Source organism: Myxocyprinus asiaticus, chromosome 21 (assembly GCF_019703515.2).
Source record: "Myxocyprinus asiaticus isolate MX2 ecotype Aquarium Trade chromosome 21, UBuf_Myxa_2, whole genome shotgun sequence".
NCBI lineage: Eukaryota > Metazoa > Chordata > Actinopteri > Cypriniformes > Catostomidae > Myxocyprinus > Myxocyprinus asiaticus.
In genome coordinates, this window is record NC_059364.1 from 2,640,851 (window position 1) to 2,666,361 (window position 25,511).

The 25,511-nt window shown below is 32.5% G+C and overlaps 1 protein-coding gene across 1 annotated transcript; it reads right to left on the minus strand.

Annotated features, from left to right (window-relative positions):
• Positions 1-5,121: 5,121 nt before the first annotated feature.
• gpr137ba (G protein-coupled receptor 137Ba) lies at positions 5,122-17,677 on the minus strand. Its single transcript, XM_051647931.1, has 7 exons — positions 17,021-17,677; positions 12,951-13,000; positions 9,658-9,880; positions 8,954-9,103; positions 6,530-6,658; positions 6,258-6,379; positions 5,122-6,113 (listed from the first exon to the last, which is right to left on the minus strand). Exons 1-7 carry the CDS (start codon positions 17,399-17,401, stop codon positions 6,008-6,010), a joined length of 1,161 nt encoding a protein of 386 aa, XP_051503891.1. The 5' UTR covers positions 17,402-17,677; the 3' UTR covers positions 5,122-6,007.
• Between the last annotated feature and the right edge of the window lie 7,834 nt (positions 17,678-25,511).

A 25,511-nucleotide genomic window follows, 5' to 3' on the forward strand; every position in this document is an offset into this window, starting at 1 on the left:
GGTGTTGTTGATTTTGTGGTTGCTATTAAATTGCGCGTGCAAACAGCGTTACAAGAAAAATGGTCGATAATAGATGACGTCACTATGGGGGTTACTTCTGTGAGTGCAAATGCAAAAGAGGAAAAGTCTTCTCGTTCCTCGTGAGAGTTCACATCTAGAGAGTTACTAAGGGAAACACACCAGGGCAGCGTTTCCAAAAAGCATCGTCAGCTGAAGTAGATCGTAGAAACCATTGGCGCCAGTGCGGTCTCTACAATCAACATAAGCTTGCGATGCTTTTGGGAAATGTAGCCCAGGACTGTAGGTGGAAAAGGGCCTAATGGCCTTTATTCAGGGGAGCGTGATATTGGATTTTTAACATAATAAGACAACGAGGCTGTGAGAGAGAAAACCTGTACAACTGCTGTTGATCGTTCAGCTACTGAAACATTAAAAACAAAAACATCTACTGTACTGTAAAGGACCTAGATAACATCTAATTTCACAACTATGCCACTGAAGAGACTCTATCCCTCATTTTCTTAATCGTCAAAAATAAATATGGTGCTACTCTGAATAAGGTTTGATTGATTTCATTGGCGTCAACAAAGAGCGTCATAGTGACGATTCGAAACCAAGATTGACTTACTGTGGTTAATGAATGGGCATCTGTTACGGATTTACGGGTTAAAAGAACTGGTCAATGAAAAAGAAGTGCGTAGGAAATTAAACTGCGAGTTAAAAGAAGGCTGGGTTTAAATGCCCATGCACAGAGATCCAAGAGTTTGGTCTCGACAGATGTGAGGATGTGAAAGTAAATAAACATCTGAAAACATCTGCAACACTGTATTAAACTAATTGAAATCATTTGGACTGTAATCATAATGTCTGTTAGAGCAGAAAACGAATTGGAGAGGATCTGTGGCTTCTTAAAGCAAAATGGTAAAGGCAGTGCTTTGAAAAAATCGCCAAAGAACTCGGACTGAAAAATCCACCGTAAACAAACATTTGTACACCATGTTGGACTCAGATCAGTTGAAGAAAATGGATGGAAAGCCTCCTGTCTGGTCTCCAAAGAAGGAGAAGATTGTTGACATTAAACCAGGGGCAGGGCCAGAAGGGTGGTCCAACTCGGACCCCACTTGCGTCCACAAGACGGTGCGCAATGGCTTAACCCATCCGTGTCGCACATGGTCCACAGCAACGTTCCGCTCGTTTTTGGCAGGACACAGCGGCTTCCGCTACAACAGACAACCCCCCACCCCTTTGTCAGACGAACTTACTGGATGCCACCCCTTACTCAACTCTTGCCACCCCTTTGCCACCCCGACAAAAAATCCTGGACACGCCCCTGCATTAAACCAACTCTTAAGTCTGAGTCTACATCTGAAGATGAAGCTCTGAGTGACCTGTTGAGATCCAGAGGAAAAGTCCTAAGATCCCAAACTCACAATGGTTGACATACTGTAATTAAAAACATAGGTAATCTTGTGGCTGTAAGCAATACACATGGATGCCAACAGTTTAATCTATTTGATGCTAGCTATTTTGATGAAAGAAATATTAATGTCCAGCAATATTTAGTGGTCTCTCTGGATTGGCTCTTTGAGTGTAAACAGTGTATGTGTTTTACTGTTCTCAGATCAGCATCCGGTACTAAACCATCAGGAAATATCGGTACAAATTGTTTGGATACTCTCTTTTAAAGTCAAATTGTTTTACATTAAATGTGATGACAATGCACCTAATCAAATTGACCTTGATCTTTTGAAATAAAGTTTGAGTTTGCCATACTGTAAAAGCAAATTGTAACTTTCAGGACTCAAAAGTTCCTCCCAAGTCCAAAAATCAGCATTAATTGATACTAAGCTGCAACTTGCTGACATCAGACATATGAATACATTTGAACACACAAACTCCCATATGTACACGTCAGTGATGCCTGTTGGGAGTTCATGGTCATGTAGAGGTAACAAGAAGTAGGATAGATACTATTATTCCTAAAGATAAAAGCTCAGATTTACTAAGACCCCAAATAACAGGTGCTAATTTACATTGTGGCTGCATTGTGGGTGATTTAGTAAGAAAAACTGTGCAAACGTGTGCAAAAATGTTGGACACACCCTCCAAAAAGAGGCTTTTGCGTGTGCCAATTGCACCAAATGCTCGCTCACTTGCAGTACAGCTTTCACTAAATAATACCATTTTATTTTTCAGGGTTGCAAATGCACAGCACGAATCAGATTAACACCTGCTTTTCATTCGTATTAATTTGCTCTTGCAGTTTGCATTTCTGAAAGTACTTTCAGGCTTGTTAAATCACTTTACGGGTGCAGTCTGATTCATTCACATCAACACCGCCCTATATTCTGCAGATTTGGAGGCACACCTCTAAATTGCATTTCTAGGAAGCACGCTAAAATGGTCAAGATGTGCTATTTTGCACATCTGAAAAACACAGTTCTCAGGAGACTGTGCTAGTAGATCAGCTCTGACTTTTATTGTGCGTGCTATCAAGTTTGCACATGTTTGTATACATGCAGACCTTTAGTAAATCAGGGCCTAACAGTAGTATAATGTGAAAAAGTTTGTCAAACGTGTCTGTGTGACCCGGGAGCTCCTCTTCATCCGAGCAGATTTTTTTGGTCAATTTACAGTAACTTCAATTTAAAGTGATTCTGTGACTTATGCGGGGGTTAAATTGGGGTGGAACTGGGCAGGTTGCATAAATCCGTTTTAGACTAGTCTTAAAAGTTAGTTGTCTAAAAACTTTTTCAAGCAGTTGCATAAAAACGTAGATCTGTCTAATTTAAAGGAATATTACGTTTTTGTTTTTTTATAAAAGCATTTACACAAATTCTTCTGTTAAAACTTGTGTATTATTTGAGCTGTAAAGTTAGGGTTTACGGGGTTATTGACATTACATCGTCATGGCAACAAAGGTGTAAAAGTGACTATAAATGATGTTATCGCACTAAAATCATGCTGACACACATATTGTTTATGTCTTGTGTCTATACAATACAGAGTGTATTTTAATGTTTGCAGACTGACCCCATTGACTTCCATTGTAAGTGTCTCACTGTAACCTCAATTTTTGCTTCTTTTTTTTTTAAAGAAAAGGAAGGATGGGTCAAAATAAATGTATGTGGTAACGTAACGTTACAGAGCAGGACACGAAGACAATGATGATGAAGTGAGAGCTCAAGTGCAGTTTTATTTCAAATTAAGACCAAACAAACAGGAGACCAAGAACACAACCGAACAACGTTACATTAAACAAAACTGGACAAAGGACTAGAGGACATGAGGGTTACAAATACAAACCAAAATCTAATGTATTTGTGATGAGGAGGAGGGCGTGGCCTGGCTGGGATGGAGCATGGCCGGCGCTGAGTCAGCTGATCAGTGGGAGAGCGAGATAAGTGGCAGCCGGAGACGCCAGTTTGAGAGAGAGAGAGACGCATGTGGCCGCGTTGCATGTGTGTCTGTTCATTTATGTTTTATGTTGTGTTTTATCATTAAACATTATGTTTACTGTTCAGCTGGTTCCCGCCTCCTCCGTGCCCAACCTTTACCTGTTAGAGTGGTGCCGAAACCCGGGAGGGAGGAGGGATGCGCTATCGCGGAGTCCTCGCCGCTGCCATCTGCCAGACGGAGGGGTCACTGCCGGCCGCCGAGAGCAGGAGGAACCGCGGCCGTCTGCCGAGAACAGTATTATTTAGTGAAAATGTTCACTGACCATTGATCTCCTGTGCGTGGTCATGATAGAGCACAAGATAGAACAGTTCATGCAGACCCCTTGCGACATTGGGGCGTTCAATCAAAAACCCGTTTTGTTTATTTAAAAACAGGTCCTCCACAGCTGCACAGTCCAGCGGCGCGAGGCGGAGGCCGTGCGCGCCATACCCCATTAAAACAATACTGCGGACCAGGGGCCAGTTGCATAAACATAGTCACTGAAAATATTTGCATATTAAAAGAATGCAATGTTTCAAAATCAATTCTTATAAACAAATTTTATGATTTCAATGCAAATAATAAAAAACACAAGGAATTATGTTACCATCGTAGAAGTCAAAGTCTTCTACATAACCCCCACTAGCTCAGCTGATCGTTATTTTCCATGGCAACATAGAATGTAAACAAAATTGTCTTAAAGGAATATTCCGGTGGTGTAATCCATGTCTTCAGAAGTGATATGATAGGTGTGGGTGAGAAAAAGTCATTACTGAAGTCCTTTTTTCGAGAACCTTTATTTTTAGGTGAACTATCCCTTTAATTGTTCAGTTCAGTAATATACATCTTTTTGTAAACCTTCTCCTAATAATTCAGATGTTTTTAATGTTTCTGAAAGAAAGTCAAAGTGATGTTATTCGATGTTTCTCTCTATTTGAATGCCGTTTTTATACTCTCCATTTTTTAAAAACTGATCGCTACATTTATATTACAACTGAAATGTTGAGGAATCTGCTAACCGTTTACAAACATGAAAATATTCTTAATGTTAAACCATTTTTCTGGCTGGTAAAGAACTAAATTAGAATTTTATGAATGTGCAAAAACCTTTTGGATGTTGTTGTGGGTGGTTGCCAGGGCTTTGCTATGCTGAGTGTTTTCAAAGACAAATTCCCAATAATGATGGAAACGGTTCTGTTTATTAGATCGGACAGGATCTAATTTAGGGCAGTACTGCAGATGCCAACCTCACACATTCTCATTTATTTCCCCTGTGGAGAAACACATGCCAGTTCTGACACCGCATGTCACTATAAGCCCAAACGCTCTGTTGTACTTTTGAATGAATGAGCATTAGAGCCAAACAAACACTGTATTATACTGGACGAGCAGCTACAGTGTGTGTGTGTGTGTGTGTAAACAAAAGGATTTGAATGAGTATATTATTGATAACAACATTACTTCCATTGTTTTACCCTAGTACAGATCACATTATTCTGAATGTCACAATTTTACTCAGTGTTACATTTGTTCAATTCATAATGTAGCTGAATAGTGTTTATCAGGAAAACCCTTAAATGGACTTCTTCATGAAATTATCTACGTTTATCATCATTATTTATTATCTGCATTCTGTGTCAGTAAAATCTCCTAGACAAGTAACCTTAATAATTAATAACTCAATTATTTACAGAGTATTTCTTTTTTTAATGCAGAAAACAAAGTCTTACAAAGTGTCTTTTAACGCCACATGAGTGCAAAGGCTAATAAAGATACAAACTGTACAATCAAACACTAAAAATACAGTATATTTATAAAAACAATGGACAATCTCCCATCCTTTACGTCTCAACATTTCAAAATAAATACATTTTAAAATCATTATAAAATTAGCATTTAGTTAATGCATTGTATTGCAGCCTTATTTGTTTACAAAAATAGAAATGATCCATGGGACAGTGGCAAATCATCATTTTCTTCCCTTCATCTGATTCTGATCAACATGATTGATCGCCTATAAAGTTCTATAAAGCTTAACAGAACTGAAATGAAAATGCTCTTTTTTTCTTTTACACTGCAAATCATCAAGAGTATTTTTGTTGTATTTTCCAGTAAAAATATCTAAACATTCTTAAAACAAGATACAAAATTTTGTAAGACTAAATATCTTATCTTAATTACATTTTTCTTGTTTTAAGGATTTTTAGATATTTTTACTGGAAAACAAGACAAAAATACTCTTTAATAATTATTATTTTTTTAATTTTATTTTTTTGCAGTGAAGAGCTAAAAATAAAATACAATTACAGAGCAGAGTGTTAGTATCATTATCGGAAAAGTGTATTAATTACTAGTCTTCCATATATTATTGACAGTTGAAACACAGTAAAACAGAATGATTCAGATTAGCTTGGGAAAAGCACTACTGGCAATAAAGTATCAGAATGAAGATACCTCAATAGATATTGGTATAAAAGTCCATCATATAAACTATTTCCCATGACTGACGGCACAGTGTGGTCATAGATTGGGAATGTGCAAAATACTCAGACTCCTCATCGGGAATGTTTCAGTACGGATTTAATTCCTCTGGCGCAAGATGGGATTCTTCACCTCCAACGTCAGCAGCAAAACTGTGTTTCTGACAGCTCCAGTCATAGCTGTCTGTCACAAGACTGTGAACAAAAGCAGCAACTAATGGTTTATTACAGGCTTATTACATGTTGACTTTAAAGGTGATGTGAGCAATTATTTCCAGTGTTTACATTCTCATATCTCTAAACACTTGATGCAAGTGTTTAGAGACTTGACAGTAATACCTGGCTTGAATGTTCTGTGGTATGATACTCCATGCGAGGTCATCATCACTGTCGTAACGCCGTGGGTTATCAAAGAAATACGCTCGAGATGAGAACATGTGTCCTGGGATTCCTGATGCACTCTGCAGCCAGTAAGAGAGAGAGATAGAGAGAGAGAGATGTTGGCAACATTAGTCCTTTTGAGCAAATTATTGTTTCTATTTATTTGGATTAAGAATTTAAATATAAATGTCACACATTCAGTATAAGAAATCCATAATAAAATGGCGTACCCTGTCCTGAGCTGGCTTACGGACTCTGAAGAAGAAGACCACCAGTGATGTGGGCAGCAGCTCCCAAACAAACAGGATCACCCCAAACACAACGTATCCAGCATCCCCTAAAGTCGACTTCAAATCAGCCTTGAGAATTAAAATAAAACAATTATCAGCAAAGTAATTAAGACTTGTTCATTCTTGATCGCAGCAGGTTAAATAACAACACGAAAAAATGCAATACAAGTTCAGCTCAATCAACAGCATTTGTGGCATAATGCTGATTACCACAAAAATAAATTCGACTCGTCCCTCCTTTTCTTTAAAAAATCAAAAATGGAGGTTACAGTGAGGCACTTACAATGGAAGTCAATGGGGCCAATTTTTGGAGGGTTTAAAGGCAGAAATGTGAAGCTTATAATTTTATAAAAGCACTTACATTAATTCTTCTGTTAAAACTTGTTTATTATTTGAGCTGTAAAGTTGTTTAAATCATTGTTTCAGGGTTTACAGGGTTATGTCATCATGGCAACAAAGTTGTATAAATGGATATAACTTTACACAGAAAAGGTTAGTAAGTGATTTTATTACACTAAAATCACGTTAACACACATATTGTGGCTATACTTTTCAAAACAGTATTTTAACAATGATGGATTGACCCCATTGACTTCCACTGTAAGTGCCTCACTGGCAGTGTTGGGTAAGTTATAATAAAAAAGTAATCCACTACAAATGACTAACTACTTATCTAAAAATTATAATCAGATTACTTTACTGATTACTTCGTTTGAAAAGTAACCACATTACTAATTAGTTTACTTTTTTATAACCCAAGTAATTTACTTAAAAGTTCATGCAAAGTCAGTAACTGTAATCTGATTACAAGAATTTTAAATCGAATGCGTTATACTACTTTTTGTTCTTAGAAGTAATTAGATTACAGTAACTAATTACTCTGTAATCCAATTACACCCAACACTGCTCACTGTAACCCAGGGGTTATTTTCTCCCCAGTTTGGAATGCCAAATTCCCACTACTTAGTAGGTCCTCGTGGTGGTGCGGTTACTCACCTCAGTCCGGGTGGCGGAGGACAAGTCTCAGTTGCCTCCGCTTCTGAGACCATCAATCCGCACATCTTATCACGTGACTCGCTGTGCATGACACCGCGGAGACTCACAGCATGTGGAGGCTCATGCTACTCTCCACGATCCACGCACAACTTACCACACGCCCCATTGAGAGTGAGAACCACTTATCGTGACCACGAGGAGGTTACCCCATGTGACTCTACCCTCCCTAGCAACCAGGCCAATTTGGTTGCTTAGGAGACCTGGCTGGAGTCACTCAGCACACCCTGGATTCGAACTCATGACTCCAGGTGTGATAGTCAGCGTCAATACACGCTGAGCTACCCAGACCCCGATTTTTGCTTTTTTTTATTTTAAAGAAAAAGAGGGACGAGTCAAAATTACTTTTTGTGTTAATCAACATTATGACACAAATGCAGTCGATTGAGCTGAACTTATATTGAACCCGGAATGTTCCTTTAAGGTTTATTGACATAAATTGTTCCATAATGTCCATAATCTTAGAAAATTATTTTGACTTGTTCCTTAGTTTTTCCAGATAATAAACATTAAATTTAGTTACAAATGAAAATGCTGTCATTGTTTACTCACCCTGATGTTGTTCCAAACCCATATGACTTTCATCCATGGAACACTAAAGAAGATATTAGGCATAATGACAGCCTTAATGAAGTTTACTTAGTTTACAATGAAAGTGATGGACGACATCCACACTAATCCATTTTCATTTAAAGCTGAAGTACGTAATTTCTGTGACACTAGCGCCACCGAACAGAATTGCAAAAATAAACAATGTTTTCAAAAACAGCTTTCTGAATACGCCTCTCATCTGCTATTGTTCAATCAATCATATGTCAGATAGTCCCACCCCCAACTCACACCATTGGTTGAGTAGCATTGTCGGGGCGGGTCTAAGCGGGTCACTCAGAACAAACACAGGAATTTTTATCCGCCACAGAGACACAGTGTTTACAGTTTTTGAGAAAATGAATCTATGAATGGCTTACTGCATATTAAGCTGGGATAGAAGACAGTAATTTAACACTGAAAGAGTTACATACCTTAGCTTTAAAAACTTCCTAACATCAACGTTTACTCTTAAGTATGCAGTAATGTAGTGTTTTCAAAATGCTCCATTTTCGTTGTAGGATAATGCCATTCCAGTGTGGATGAGAGGTGTAAACATATCAAAATCAGTGCAAAAAAAAGTGTGGCCGTGGCCTAACATTCTGGCTAAAATCTCTTTCCACAGAAGAAAGTAAGTCATATGGGTTTGGATCAACATGAGGGTGAGTAAATGATGGAGGTATTTTCATTTTTCTCTTATGTTAATGGTCATTTGACACGTACTTGATCTGACACATTGTACCAGTCGTAGTCGAATGAGTTGATGCTCTTGATGTTTGCCAGTGCGAGCACCACTAGATTGTAGCAAGCACGAGAAGTGTACAGCAGGATCACAGTCACTCCAATTATAGTCACCTGACACACAGATGTCCCCTGGACAGGTAAAAAGAGATAACAGACATAAATGTGACCACAGTATAACACTTGACTGAGTTGTGTGGTCTAATTTACTCATATAGTCCAGCAATTCAGTGTTTAAATTGTATCACACTTCTGAAATCATGCAATGGTTTTGTGTTAGTAACATCATAGCTCATCCGACTGTTGCCATAAATTCAAAATCATATCATTTTGGTCAGGTTTGACATCAGTGATGAAACGTCATTGTTTATCTTGTGTCTTGTCATTGACGTTAAACCTGGCATGACGTGTCGTGCAGTGCACCAATCATATGGACTACTTTTATGACGCTTTCTTGTCTTTTTCAGAGCTCTCTAAACAATATTTATCTTTTTGCGTTCCACGGAAGAATGAAATGGGTTTGGAACGACATGAGGGTGAGTTAATGATGACAGAATTAAATTAGGTGAGCTATCCCTTTAACTGATTTAATGAAATACAGTATCCATTGCATCTCGCCAAAGAGAACAAGTAGTGTAATCATGTAATAATTCAGTATTTATATCTGTGTGTGTTTATATCATTACCTTGGACTCCAGGTAGATGTTGGCTAAAGACATCTTGGCGATTTTATAGAGGCACAAAGACAGCGAGATGGCGCAGAGGACAAACAGAGTGTCGTTGATGGCAACTCGCACCAGAACTATAGCCTCTGTGTTTGTCTTTGTCATCTTAACCAGCAGCGCGCAGGTCAAGTTCACCAACAGGAAGAGCACACTGATGGACAGGAAGAGCAGGTACAGGGGCAGCCTGAGGACACATTCATGAACACATTGATTTCTTGAGGAAAACTTTTTATATTCAGAGTTCATTAAAACATTACATAAAATTCTGCTGATGCATAACATGCAGGAATCAATAATAATAAAAGCAGCTATAACAGATACAGTATTTTGCATTTCGTTAATACATTTTCATTTATGAATTGCTCTGGTGCATTTTTGGGCTGCCACCCGCAATTTTTCACACTCAAATTTAAAAGCTCACCATTTACACATACTGTGGACTAATTGCAAAAAAATTGGTCTCATTTTTCAGAGAACCCCCAAAATAAAATAAAAAAAGACTTTACATAAAAAAATAAATAAATAATAAATAATACTGTGTGTGTTTATAATCTTATGATAAACAAAGTGTTTTTTTTTTTTTTTTTTGTCCTAAATTTGTAAGCAAGTATTTCTGGTTCTGTTCACGCTACCTGACTTTGAAAAGTCTCATTTTATTCCATTAGGTCGTAGAAAGCAATAGAAAAAATTTTTTCTCTATCACATTCAATCACAATATACATATCTGACATGTAAGTGGCGCTTTAATGCATTTTAGCCCTCACAGATGTGCTCGTCCATAGACATTCAGTCTAATTTTCAGTTCAAGCACCACCCTCGTTATTTCATCAAATATCTTGGCCTCTGAGTGGACTAAAAGCTCAATCTAGGTGTCATTAGAAAGCTGTGATCCTCCCCTTTGCGACCATAAATAACATTTTATCATCAGTAGTCGAAAACATTTTTTTCTTATGATTAGTTTTGCATGTATTTCCTTCTGGATGGCATATTTTGTTCTGGGTATCTAAGATATCACTTTGGATTATTCAGTAAAGCAAGCTCACAGACAAGTAAAAGTGGCTTTTTATTTTATTTTTTATATCTCCCTAAGGTAAAAGCAGATATAAAGTTTTTGGCTACTTGCGGTTTACAGTAGCAGTTATTGGTGCATAAAAGCAGGGGTGTAAAAAAGTACTCAGAAATTATACTTACTGTAAGTGAAAGTATGGATACTGAGTGCAAAATAAAGTCCAAATATCTAGCCGAAAACATGCTTGAGTGAAAGTAAAAAAGTATTCACATTAAATTGTACTGAAGTATTAAAAAAGTAAAAAGTAACTTTTATACCTTTCGAGAATGAAATCAAGAGAGGAGATTGTGTGAGTCATATTTCTCCCACAGTGACATTCGCATTATGGTCAAAGAATCATGTTACGATAACTACATGTTTGCAAAATGATTTTTATATGGCCTGTTGTATGTAACACGGCAATTTCCTGGTGAAATGAACACTAGAGGCACTAAAACAACGACTTTTATCCCCTTTCACTCAAATCTCGTGTAAAACGGCAGATTATCAGTTCATAAACACTTACTTTTCACTCCTTTCCTCACACAATGCTATCTTATGACATACTAACACTTTTACTATAGCGCATGACTCATTTTAACGTTTGCATTACATAATCAACTACATTTACAAGCTAGTTTAAGTGTGATCAAACTGCGCGGTAGCTCAACTGATAGAGTGTTGCATATGAAATAAAAGGACCGGGGTACGAGTCCTGAAGAGCATGTGAGTCCACAAGTCAAAATGACGTGGTTGCTTCAGAAATGGTGTTTTTCATGACACATTTGCTTTTAATGACACTATCGGTTAGGTTTAAGGTTTAGGGTAGGGAGGTAGGTTTTGTTATTTTTGGTATCTCGATAGAACATTAACCTGAAAAACCTCATCTGTTTGGAACATTTAACTCGCTTTTAGCGCCACACAGTGGACATTTCACGTCAGAACCGCCCTGAGATGTGTAATGAACCACATAATGTTATTTAGCAAAAATGTTGCCACGGTCACGCAATGTTCGTTGCATGGGAGAAGCCACTCACGAATTGCGATGTCAGAGCACCCAGCCCCTTGAGATGTAGAGAAAGATAACAAAAAATTAAATTCAATTGAAGCTTTTGCTGTTGAGCAGATGGATGAATTCGATAAGATTCATAATTAATAGTTACTCTGATCCCATCATTTTTATTATCATTATTATTATTATTATTATTATCATTATCATTTCTGGTTTTATAGTTTTTATTATAATTAATTGTTGCCTAAAAACAACAACAACAATTCAGCAAATAGGGAGTAGAAATTAGATATGATTTAAACATGAAGGCAAGTGTACAAATAAATTACATGTACACATTTAATTACAAAAGCCTTTTGTTTATTTATATATATATATATATATATATATATATATATACATACATATATATATATATATATATATATATATATATATGTATGCATATATATATATATATATATATATATATATATATATATATATATATTTTTTTTTTTTTTTTTTTTTTGCAACGTGAATGATCATTTTTGACTTCATAACTTTTTACATAAGGAGTAAAAAGTGCATTTTTTTCTTTAGAAATGTAATTAAGTACAAGTACAAGTATTCCGTTTAAACTGCACTCAAGTAAAGTACAAATCCCTCCCAAAAATACTCAAGTATATGTATTTTTAATCAATTACTTTACACCCCTGCATAAAAGAGAAGTTTGTGTTGATAACTTACAGAAGTCGTATTTCACTTTGTGATTCTTTTGAAAATCTTTTAAACTGTGGTATAAGGGCAACAAAATAAACTATAAAGACACATTCCTGAGAGTGAGAGCTTTCATTTGATATATGACTTGTCCATTTAAGTGCTATGTGAAGGACTTTTATTTTATATAAATATTTCTACCCCCCTTACCTCTAGGGGGCGCTAATTTTCAACGCAAATATTTTGAGTCCTTATTTTGTTATTTTAAGTAACATAAATGCAGAAGTGATGTGACCTCTGAAAAGTTCAGATTCTGAGCTTTCAAATGATACCTTATATGCCTGACTTCTGTATACAGAGACTTTAACGTTTTAAGCGTAAACTTTTTTCGCGATATAGCGCCCCTCCTTTGTCCATTTTTAAGGGGAGTTTAAGGGGTTAATTGATTGAAGTAGGCCATTCCTAGTTAAAGATACTTAATTATTCATTTCTTACCTGTACTTTTGGAGTTCTGGTGAATATTTAGACTTTGCCTTGAAAATGACCTGTTCCAGAAAACAGGCAGCAAGTTAGTTTAAATATCACGTGTATTTTTAAACCAAAGATTGATGAATTGCCATATAGATCATAACTCACAAAATTATTTCAGTTCCCTTGTCAAAAGCATTATGTAACATAATCAAATAAAAAAAAAAATTGGGTCTTTGCTTACAAGGCATTTACATCCAAATAATGATCAATCAAAAAAACATATTATTCAAGAAATTAATTATAGAAAAGACAACATGATTTAACACAAGGATTTGGGTTCTTCGTCTTTTTAAATACCAATGGATGATTTCTTTAAAGCAAAACAGCCTCTGACAGCATTTTAATCATAAAAACAGATTGTAAAGCAAGGTATTTTTAGGTTTACTGCTGACAAATCCATCATAAACTGTCAACCCACTGACACATAACAACATTCACGTCAACATACTCACAGGTGCTAATTAAAGATGGTTCAGGCAAGTGTGAAGTGTGTGAATTTACAACTTTAAGGAGCTATTCCTACATGATATGACCCTTACAAATGACTTTTGTGTGCTACTAATGTAGTCTGGTTTATTCAGTAATGTTACATTTCTTTTATTTGAATAAAACTACACTAAAAAAAATAACTTTAAGATTATTTACAGTAAAAAACTGGCATCTGTGTTTCCATGTTCCAGGTAGTATTCATGTTTCAGGCATTATTGGATGGCGTTTTGGCGCTTGTATATTTTATAGTTATAATAACATATAATATATATAACATATAATGTTAAAGGAATATTCCAGGTCAATACAAGTGAAGCTCAATCGACAGCATTTGTGGCATAATAGTGATTACAAGCAAAAATCAAGGTTATATTGATGCATTTACAATGGAAGTGAATGGGGCCAATTTTTGGAGTGTTTAAAGGCAGAAAAGTTATGCTTATAATTTAATAAAAGCACTTACATTAATTGTTATGTTAAAACTATATTATTTGAGCTAAAAGTCATTTTTACAGTTATTTTAGGATTTAAGGGTTTGTTGACATTACATCGGCATGGCAAATAAGTTAAATTGGGTATATCTTTACACAGAAAATATTAGTAAGTGATTGTATCACACTAAAATCATGTTAACACTCATATTGTTTATGTCTTGTGACTATACTTTTGAAACAGTATTTTAACTTTTACAGATTGGCCCCATTGACTTCCACTGTAAGTGTCTCACTGTAACACAGATATTAGATTTTTTATAAGAAAAAGAGGAACGAGTCGAAATTAATTTTTGTGGTAATCAACATTATGCCACAAATGCTGTTGATTAACTTGTATTGAACCTGGAATATTATTTTAATATGCCAGCCTACTTTTATACCTAAATCTGATTTGGACTTTAAACTATACTGTTGACCCCCATAATAATACAGGTGGTAAACAGAAAGCCACATGATGTCTGAAAGTTCAGCAAAATTGACCTACTTTAAAAATGAAATGTAAAAATGAAATCTTTTTTAACAAAAAAAAAAAAAAGTTTTACAGTATTTTACAGTATAACTGGATGAATTGTCTATATAGTATATATATATATACAGTATCCACTTTATATTAGACGTCTTTAACTACTATGTACTTAAGCATTTGATACAATGTACTTATTATGTACATACATGCTGTTACATTGTATTTACATTTAAAGTACCTGCATTTAATTACATCTGTAGTTACACTGTTAACCTTACGTCTAACCCTAAACCTAACCCTAACCCCTAACCCCTAACTCCTAACCCCTAACCCCAACCCTTAACCCTTAACCCTTAACCCCTAACCCCTAACCCCTAAACCTACTCGTACTTCAACTTCAGTAGCAGCAAATGTGAATCTTGTGAGAATTTTGCAACAACATGTAGTTACAGAATAAAAACATTGTATTGTATGTATTTTAATGTAGGACATAGTAGTTAAAGACACCTAACATAAAGTGGGACCATATATTTTCTAAAATGTATACAGCATACATATATATATATATATATATATATATATATATATATATAAGGCTGTCAATTTAACACTTTATTCAGTGCAATTAATTAAATAAAAATAATAAAAAAAATTCAAGCAATTAATCATGTCCCCAGACCGTAATAAGGACTATTCCTTTCTTCTGAGCATTTCAATCTTGTAGTACCACCTGTTTTCTCCAGGGGGCAGTAAGCGAAACTCCAGCTGTATAGGCAACGCGCAGCTTATACAGAGAACAAACCACAATTACTGACAGCAGACAGCACAAGATGAGGACGCGTTCTTGCATTCAAACACAGTTTGATGTAGCGCAAATCTGAAGGCAGGGATCTCAAGACGTGTTTTTCTAAGTTTCAAACTTAATTAACTTGACACAGCTTCCTAAAATGGGTATGTTTATGACGCAATGCAACCAAGATGCTCCAGAAGCATCCGTCTGATGCAGGTGTACATTGGCGCGTCCTTAAACAAGCCCTTATAATAAATCTCGGACTGATTGATGGATTGCTGTGGACTGTCGGCCACTTGTGAAACTTGTGTTCAATAATATAAAAATAAACAAAATATTGCATTCTAAAGCCACTTTTTGTATCATCTTTTTTAATGCTTCACTTGTGTGCCAAAAAATGTAATGCATTTTAATTATCTGTATTATCATTTATATATATATATATATATATATATATATATATATATATATATATATATATATATATATATATATATTTAAATATAACTATTTACAATTTTTTAATCATTATATATTTAATTATTGTTATTTGAGGGGCTTTCTCAGCAAATATTTATGTATGTGATTAATTGCGATTAATTAGATTAATTAATCGGCATACCATGTAATTAATTCGATTAAAATTTTTAATCGATTGACAGCCCTAATGTATATATGATAGGGTAACTTACAGTAGCATTTTTGCATTCTTTTCCCATTAAAATTGCTTAAATTTGTACAGTACTTTACAGTAGAATTGGTTTTATTCTATTGTTAAATCTAATATAATTTTTTACCATATATGAAACAGTATCTCACAGTTAATTAAGTAACAGTTTTTACTGTAGCATTTTTACATTTTCTTACTTTTAAAATTACTAAAAATATTTATAGTCCATTGTAGTTAATTTACATGAAGTGCTTTTCTTAAAGATAACTGGCAAAACATTTTTATAGCGTGCAGTGTAAATGCACCTGACCAAATGTGAGCAGTTTCAGTTCTGTTTCTATTCAAACATTGTACTCCCACATATATGATTCATTTGCATATGCAGCTTTAATCACAATAAAAGAGGAAGAACCGTTCTATATTAGAACATGTCTGAGGTTTATATTGTTGTGCAGCTGCATTGGAACAATATGAACTGTATTGTGAAAAGCACCATACAAGATAAATTCAAAGTTTAAGCATCTACTGTGGGTGAGACTCGCAAAAATGCTCTATATCCTATAGCTGCCCTTGTCAAACATATCCATAAACTGTAATTATTTACCACCACTGTCATATTGTTGATATATACAGCAGTAATCATGGATGGACAGTGTTTTTATACTGTACAGATGATAACGTAATCCACATAAAGATCAAGTCATGCTTTTTGCCATTATGAGTCATGGTATTATAAGGATGCCCACATTGTTTTGAGCTGTTTACTGGCACTATCAGTTAGTGTAAATGATTATGGGCTGTCACTCACTGCTGACATACTGTAAATCTGTCCGTTTGAGATCTGTTAGCTGTTGTGATGCTCACAAGTTATGTGGAAGCTCTGGTTTCATGTAACATTCCTTTAATGTACTGTGGTATTTCAATGGTACTTCAAAGAATATCATGCAATGGTAGGCTATTATGGTACAATATAAAAAAACTCATGGTACTTTTTTGTTAGTGTAATCCACATTTGTCCTAAAGCTCTAGCAACATCTTATTCTGCATGCAACCTGTAGTCTAAAAACCAGGTTTTATAGTCATCAACTGCATGGTGCAAAGAACACTTGTTTCATTGTAACTCACCTGTGCGAAGTAAAGATTCATCAGACTCAGAGTGAAGAACTGCAGACAAACTGGAAAACAGTAGAGCAGCCAGAAAGAGAACGGTCCAAGCATGTTTGCTGTCACACAGTCTCTGAAATAAAATGAGAAGAGCAGAGCACGCAGAGCTGCCCACAACAGACAGAGGAAAAGAAACACAGTCTGATAGCTGAAGCGCTTGTGTCTGTAGCGCAGTACCAGCCACAGCTGCACATACACAAACGCAAAGAGCAGCATGTAGAAGATGGTGTATACCACCGTTAGACCCAGCTTCACATACGGTGGCACGGCCGGGCTGAGAGTAGGTGGTGGCGGAAGAGAATCATTCCCAGCCAGGGTCTTCTCTCGTACAGTTGCCTCCATGAGTCTAGAAGGAAGTCCAGAAGGGGCCTCTCCTCTTCTGTCTGCTGTGTGCAGATTCTCCCTTTTGTGACAAAGTCTCTCTGCTCACATAAGCTGATGCCACGGCAGATGGCACGGATTCTCGAGGATGAGAAGTCTGGAAGGGAAGAGTTGGATGGAGGGGGATTTAGGGAAAGGAAAGGAGGGAGATAGAGGGAAAGAAAGCAAGCTCCATTTCCTGCTGCAGTGTGTGTCTGTGCGCAGGGGCGCATGAAGTGCATTCAGCTGGCAGGAAGCAGCATTGTGCAGCGGGCAGTGAAAGGAAAGAGAGAGAGGGAGAGAGAGAGAGAGAGAGACCCGGCCCCTTTGACGCTGTGTTGACGTGCAGTACTGTACCTTTAACCCTGTACTGAAGCTTCCCAGAGCTGTCAAACTCTTTAACTTATTAACAGTTTATATTTCTTTCTCTTCCCACTGTGGCCTTTTACAGGTTTGCACATAAAAATGTTTTTTTCATCCTCAACGCTATTTATCTTCAACTGCACATGAAGCTGTGTGCAGAACTTTTATTGTTTGCTTTATGTTTTACAAGAAACATTCAAACCTGTTGTATATTGTAAATTGATGTTTGCTGATGTTTATTGTAAATTGGTATATGTCTCATCACTGTCACGACTATAATGTTGCTCGGAACTGCACCCAAGAATTTCACACATTATTGCACTTGTGTATATGGTTGTGTGACAATAAAAGTGATTTGATTTGATTTGATTTGTGATTTGATTTTGATTTGATTTGATATTTATACAATCAAACTTGTTACATCTTTATATAAACAATAAAACCTGTTACATTTTTATATAAACAATCAAACCTGTTACATCTTTATATAAACAATCAAACCTGTTACATCCTTATAAAACAATCAAACTTGTTATATCTTTATATAAACAATCAAACCTGTTAAACCTTTATAAAACAATCAAACCTATTACATCTTTATATAAACAATCAAACCTGTTAAACCTTTATAAAACAATCAAACCTGTTACATCTTTATATAAACAATCAAACCTGTTACATATTTATATAAACAATCAAACATGTTACATCTTTATATAAACAATCAAACCTGTTAAACCTTTATAAAACAATCAAACCTTTTACATATTTATAAAAACAATCAAACATGTTACATCTTTATATAAACAATCAAACCTGTTAAACCTTTATAAAACAATCAAACCTGTTACACATATATAAAACAATCAAACCTGCTACATCTTTATATAAACAATAAAACCTGTTACATTTTTATAAAACAATCAAACCTGTTACATCTTTATATTAACAATCAAACTTGTTACATCTTTATATAAACAATCAATCCTGTTACATCTTTATATAAACAATCAATCCTGTTACATCTTTATATAAACAATCAAACCTGTTACATCTTTATATAAACAATCATATCTGTTACATATTTAAATAAACTATCAAACCTGTTAAATATTATATAAACAATCAATCCTGTTACATCTTTATATAAACCATCAAACCTGTTACATCTTTATATAAACAATCAAACCTGTTACATCTTTATATAAACTATCAAACCTGTTACATATTATATAAACAATCAATCCTGTTACATCTTTATATAAACAATCAAACCTGTTACATCTTTATATAAACAATCAAACCTGTTACATCTTTATATAAACAATCAATCCTGTTACATCTTTATATAAACAATCAAACCTGTTACATCTTTATATAAACCATCAAACCTGTTACATCTTTATATAAACAATCAATCCTGTTACATCTTTATATAAACCATCAAACCTGTTACATCTTTATATAAACAATCAATCCTGTTACATATTTATATAAACATCAAACCTGTTACATCTTTATATAAACAATCAATCCTGTTACATATTTATATAAACAATCAATCCTGTTACATCTTTATATAAACAATCATATCTGTTACATATTTAAATAAACCATCAAACCTGTTACATCTTTATATAAACAATCAATCCTGTTACATCTTTATATAAACAATCAAACCTGTTACATCTTTATATAAACCATCAAACCTGTTACATATTTATATAAACTATCAATCCTGTTACATATTTATATAAACAATCAAACCTGTTACATATTTATATAAACAATCAAGCATGTTACATCTTTATATAAACAATCAAACCTGTTACATTTTTATAAAACAATCAAACCTGTTACATCTTTATATAAACAATCAATCCGGTTAAATATTTATATAAACAATCGAACCTGTTACATCTTTATATAAACAATCAAACCTGTTACATATTTATATAAACAATCAAACCTGTTACATATTTATATAAACAATCAATCCTGTTACATCTTTATATAAACAATCAAACCTGTTACATCTTTATATAAACAATCAATCCTGTTACATATTTATATAAACAATCAATCCTGTTACATCTTTATATAAACAATCATATCTGTTACATATTTAAATAAACTATCAAACCTGTTACATATTATATAAACAATCAATCCTGTTACATCTTTATATAAACCATCAAACCTGTTACATCTTTATATAAACAATCAAACCTGTTACATCTTTATATAAACAATCAAACCTGTTACATCTTTATATAAACAATCAATCCTGTTACATCTTTATATAAACAATCATATCTGTTACATCTTTATATAAACAATCAAACCTGTTACATATTATATAAACAATCAATCCTGTTACATCTTTATATAAACCATCAAACATGTTACATCTTTATATAAACAATCAAACCTGTTACATCTTTATATAAACAATCAAACCTGTTACATCTTTATATAAACAATCAATCCTGTTACATCTTTATATAAACAATCATATCTGTTACATCTTTATATAAACAATCAAACCTGTTACATATTATATAAACAATCAATCCTGTTACATCTTTATATAAACCATCAATCCTGTTACATCTTTATATAAACAATCAAACCTGTTACATCTTTATATAAACAATCAAACCTGTTACATCTTTATATAAACAATCAATCCTGTTACATCTTTATATAAACAATCAAACCTGTTACATCTTTATATAAACCATCAAACCTGTTACATCTTTATATAAACAATCAATCCTGTTACATCTTTATATAAACCATCAAACCTGTTACATCTTTATATAAACAATCAATCCTGTTACATATTTATATAAACATCAAACCTGTTACATCTTTATATAAACAATCAATCCTGTTACATATTTATATAAACAATCAATCCTGTTACATCTTTATATAAACAATCATATCTGTTACATATTTAAATAAACCATCAAACCTGTTACATCTTTATATAAACAATCAATCCTGTTACATCTTTATATAAACAATCAAACCTGTTACATCTTTATATAAACCATCAAACCTGTTACATATTTATATAAACTATCAATCCTGTTACATATTTATATAAACAATCAAACCTGTTACATATTTATATAAACAATCAAGCATGTTACATCTTTATATAAACAATCAAACCTGTTACATTTTTATAAAACAATCAAACCTGTTACATCTTTATATAAACAATCAATCCGGTTAAATATTTATATAAACAATCGAACCTGTTACATCTTTATATAAACAATCAAACCTGTTACATATTTATATAAACAATCAAACCTGTTACATATTTATATAAACAATCAATCCTGTTACATCTTTATATAAACAATCAAACCTGTTACATCTTTATATAAACAATCAATCCTGTTACATATTTATATAAACAATCAATCCTGTTACATCTTTATATAAACAATCATATCTGTTACATATTTAAATAAACTATCAAACCTGTTACATATTATATAAACAATCAATCCTGTTACATCTTTATATAAACCATCAAACCTGTTACATCTTTATATAAACAATCAAACCTGTTACATCTTTATATAAACAATCAAACCTGTTACATCTTTATATAAACAATCAATCCTGTTACATCTTTATATAAACAATCATATCTGTTACATCTTTATATAAACAATCAAACCTGTTACATATTATATAAACAATCAATCCTGTTACATCTTTATATAAACCATCAAACATGTTACATCTTTATATAAACAATCAAACCTGTTACATCTTTATATAAACAATCAAACCTGTTACATCTTTATATAAACAATCAATCCTGTTACATCTTTATATAAACAATCATATCTGTTACATCTTTATATAAACAATCAAACCTGTTACATATTATATAAACAATCAATCCTGTTACATCTTTATATAAACCATCAAACCTGTTACATCTTTATATAAACAATCAAACCTGTTACATCTTTATATAAACAATAATATCTGTTACATATTTAAATAAACTATCAAACCTGTTACATATTATATAAACAATCAATCCTGTTACATCTTTATATAAACAATCAAACCTGTTACATCTTTATATAAACCATCAAACCTGTTACATCTTTATATAAACAATCAATCCTGTTACATCTTTATATAAACAAACCTGTTACATCTTTATATAAACAATCAATCCTGTTACATATTTATATAAACATCAAACCTGTTACATCTTTATATAAACAATCAATCCTGTTACATCTTTATATAAACAATCAATCCTGTTACATCTTTATATAAACAATCAAACCTGTTACATCTTTATATAAACAATCAATCCTGTTACATCTTTATATAAACAATCAAACCTGTTACATCTTTATATAAACCATCAAACCTGTTACATCTTTATATAAACAATCAATCCTGTTACATCTTTATATAAACAATCAAACCTGTTACATCTTTATATAAACCATCAAACCTGTTACATCTTTATATAAACCATCAAACCTGTTACATATTTATATAAACTATCAATCCTGTTACATCTTTATATAAACAATCAAACCTGTTACATCTTTATATAAACAATCAATCCTGTTACATATTTATATAAACATCAAACCTGTTACATCTTTATATAAACAATCAATCCTGTTACATCTTTATATAAACAATCAATCCTGTTACATCTTTATATAAACAATCAAACCTGTTACATCTTTATATAAACCATCAAACCTGTTACATCTTTATATAAACAATCAATCCTGTTACATCTTTATATAAACAATCAAACCTGTTACATCTTTATATAAACCATCAAACCTGTTACATCTTTATATAAACAATCAATCCTGTTACATCTTTATATAAACAATCAAACCTGTTACATCTTTATATAAACCATCAAACCTGTTACATCTTTATATAAACAATCAATCCTGTTACATCTTTATATAAACAATCAAACCTGTTACATCTTTATATAAACCATCAAACCTGTTACATCTTTATATAAACAATCAATCCTGTTACATCTTTATATAAACCATCAAACCTGTTTCATCTTTATATAAACAATCAAACCTGTTACATCTTTATATAAACCATCAAACCTGTTACATATTATATAAACAATCAATCCTGTTACATCTTTATATAAACAATCATATCTGTTACATATTTAAATAAACTATCAAACCTGTTACATATTATATAAACAATCAATCCTGTTACATCTTTATATAAACCATCAAACCTGTTACATCTTTATATAAACAATAAAACCTGTTACATCTTTATATAAACAATCAAACCTGTTACATATTATATAAACAATCAATCCTGTTACATCTTTATATAAACCATCAAACCTGTTACATCTTTATATAAACAATCAAACCTGTTACATCTTTATATAAACAATAATATCTGTTATATATTTAAATAAACTATCAAACCTGTTACATATTATATAAACAATCAATCCTGTTACATCTTTATATAAACAATCAAACCTGTTACATCTTTATATAAACCATCAAACCTGTTACATCTTTATATAAACAATCAATCCTGTTACATCTTTATATAAACAATCAAACCTGTTACATCTTTATATAAACAATCAATCCTGTTACATATTTATATAAACATCAAACCTGTTACATCTTTATATAAACAATCAATCCTGTTACATCTTTATATAAACAATCAAACCTGTTACATCTTTATATTAACAATCAAACTTGTTACATCTTTATATAAACAATCAATCCGGTTAAATATTTATATAAACAATCGAACCTGTTACATATTTATATAAACAATCAATCCTGTTACATCTTTATATAAACAATCAAACCTGTTACATCTTTATATAAACTATCAATCCTGTTACATATTTATATAAACAATCAAACCTGTTACATCTTTATATAAACAATCAAACCTGTTACATATTATATAAACAATCAATCCTGTTACATCTTTATATAAACAATCATATCTGTTACATATTTAAATAAACTATCAAACCTGTTACATATTATATAAACAATCAATCCTGTTACATCTTTATATAAACCATCAAACCTGTTACATCTTTATATAAACAATAAAACCTGTTACATCTTTATATAAACAATCAAACCTGTTACATATTATATAAACAATCAATCCTGTTACATCTTTATATAAACAATCATATCTGTTACATATTTAAATAAACTATCAAACCTGTTACATATTATATAAACAATCAATCCTGTTACATCTTTATATAAACCATCAAACCTGTTACATCTTTATATAAGCAATAAAACCTGTTACATCTTTATATAAACAATCAAACCTGTTACATCTTTATATAAACAATCAATCCTGTTACATCTTTATATAAACAATCATATCTGTTACATCTTTATATAAACAATCAAACCTGTTACATATTATATAAACAATCAATCCTGTTACATCTTTATATAAACCATCAAACCTGTTACATCTTTATATAAACAATCAAACCTGTTACATCTTTATATAAACAATCATATCTGTTACATATTTAAATAAACTATCAAACCTGTTACATATTATATAAACAATCAATCCTGTTACATCTTTATATAAACAATCAAACCTGTTACATATTATATAAACAATCAATCCTGTTACATCTTTATATAAACCATCAAACCTGTTACATCTTTATATAAACAATCAAACCTGTTACATATTATATAAACAATCAATCCTGTTACATCTTTATATAAACAATCAAACCTGTTACATCTTTATATAAACCATCAAACCTGTTACATCATTATATAAACCATCAAACCTGTTACAACTTTATATAAACAATCAAACCTGTTACATCTTTATATAAACAATCAAACCATGTTTTCTGCCTAAATTATGTACAGTGTAAAAAAAATCCTGTTGTTTTTAAAAAAAAAAAATAAAAATAAAAATTGGCAACTGTGGTTGCCAGAATAATTATGTAAAAAATACAGTAAAAATGTAAACAACTTTACAGCACAACCTGTAAATTTTACAGTTTAAAACTGTTGTAATTTACATGACCACGATGGCACTGTAAAAAAAAAAAATAAATAATAATAATAATCTGTTCAATTTACAGTAAAAAAAAGGAATAAACTTGATATTAGCCTTTTGAAACTGTAAAAATCTGCTTTTTACTTTATAATGTATTGTTAATCACCTTAGTAACTACAAAAGAGCACATGATGACATGAAGTTCATCAATAGTGGCTCTTCCAGAAGCACTGACCAATAAACATGAAGAGACAGTGCTCAGTGTCACTCACACAAACACTAAACACCATCAGGGTAACACATGTGAAATTAAAATAATGTAATAAACATTAACTAAACTACATTAAATATAAAACAGAACACCCCAATGTACGTAACTGATATTAAAAATAAGAAGAAACATAACTATTCCCATAAAATATAATGAAATGTAATGGGTCACGCAGGGAATTGTGGGAACGCCCGATTACTGATTTATACTGTAATTTTAACAATACTTTGCTGTAAAAAGTTTTATACAGGAAAATCATACTTTTTCAATCTAAAAATGTAAGTTTTACAACATTTTATTTTAAAAACTACTGTATTGTCTTTTAAAATATATTTAAAAAATGTACTGCATATTTTACAGTTAATACTC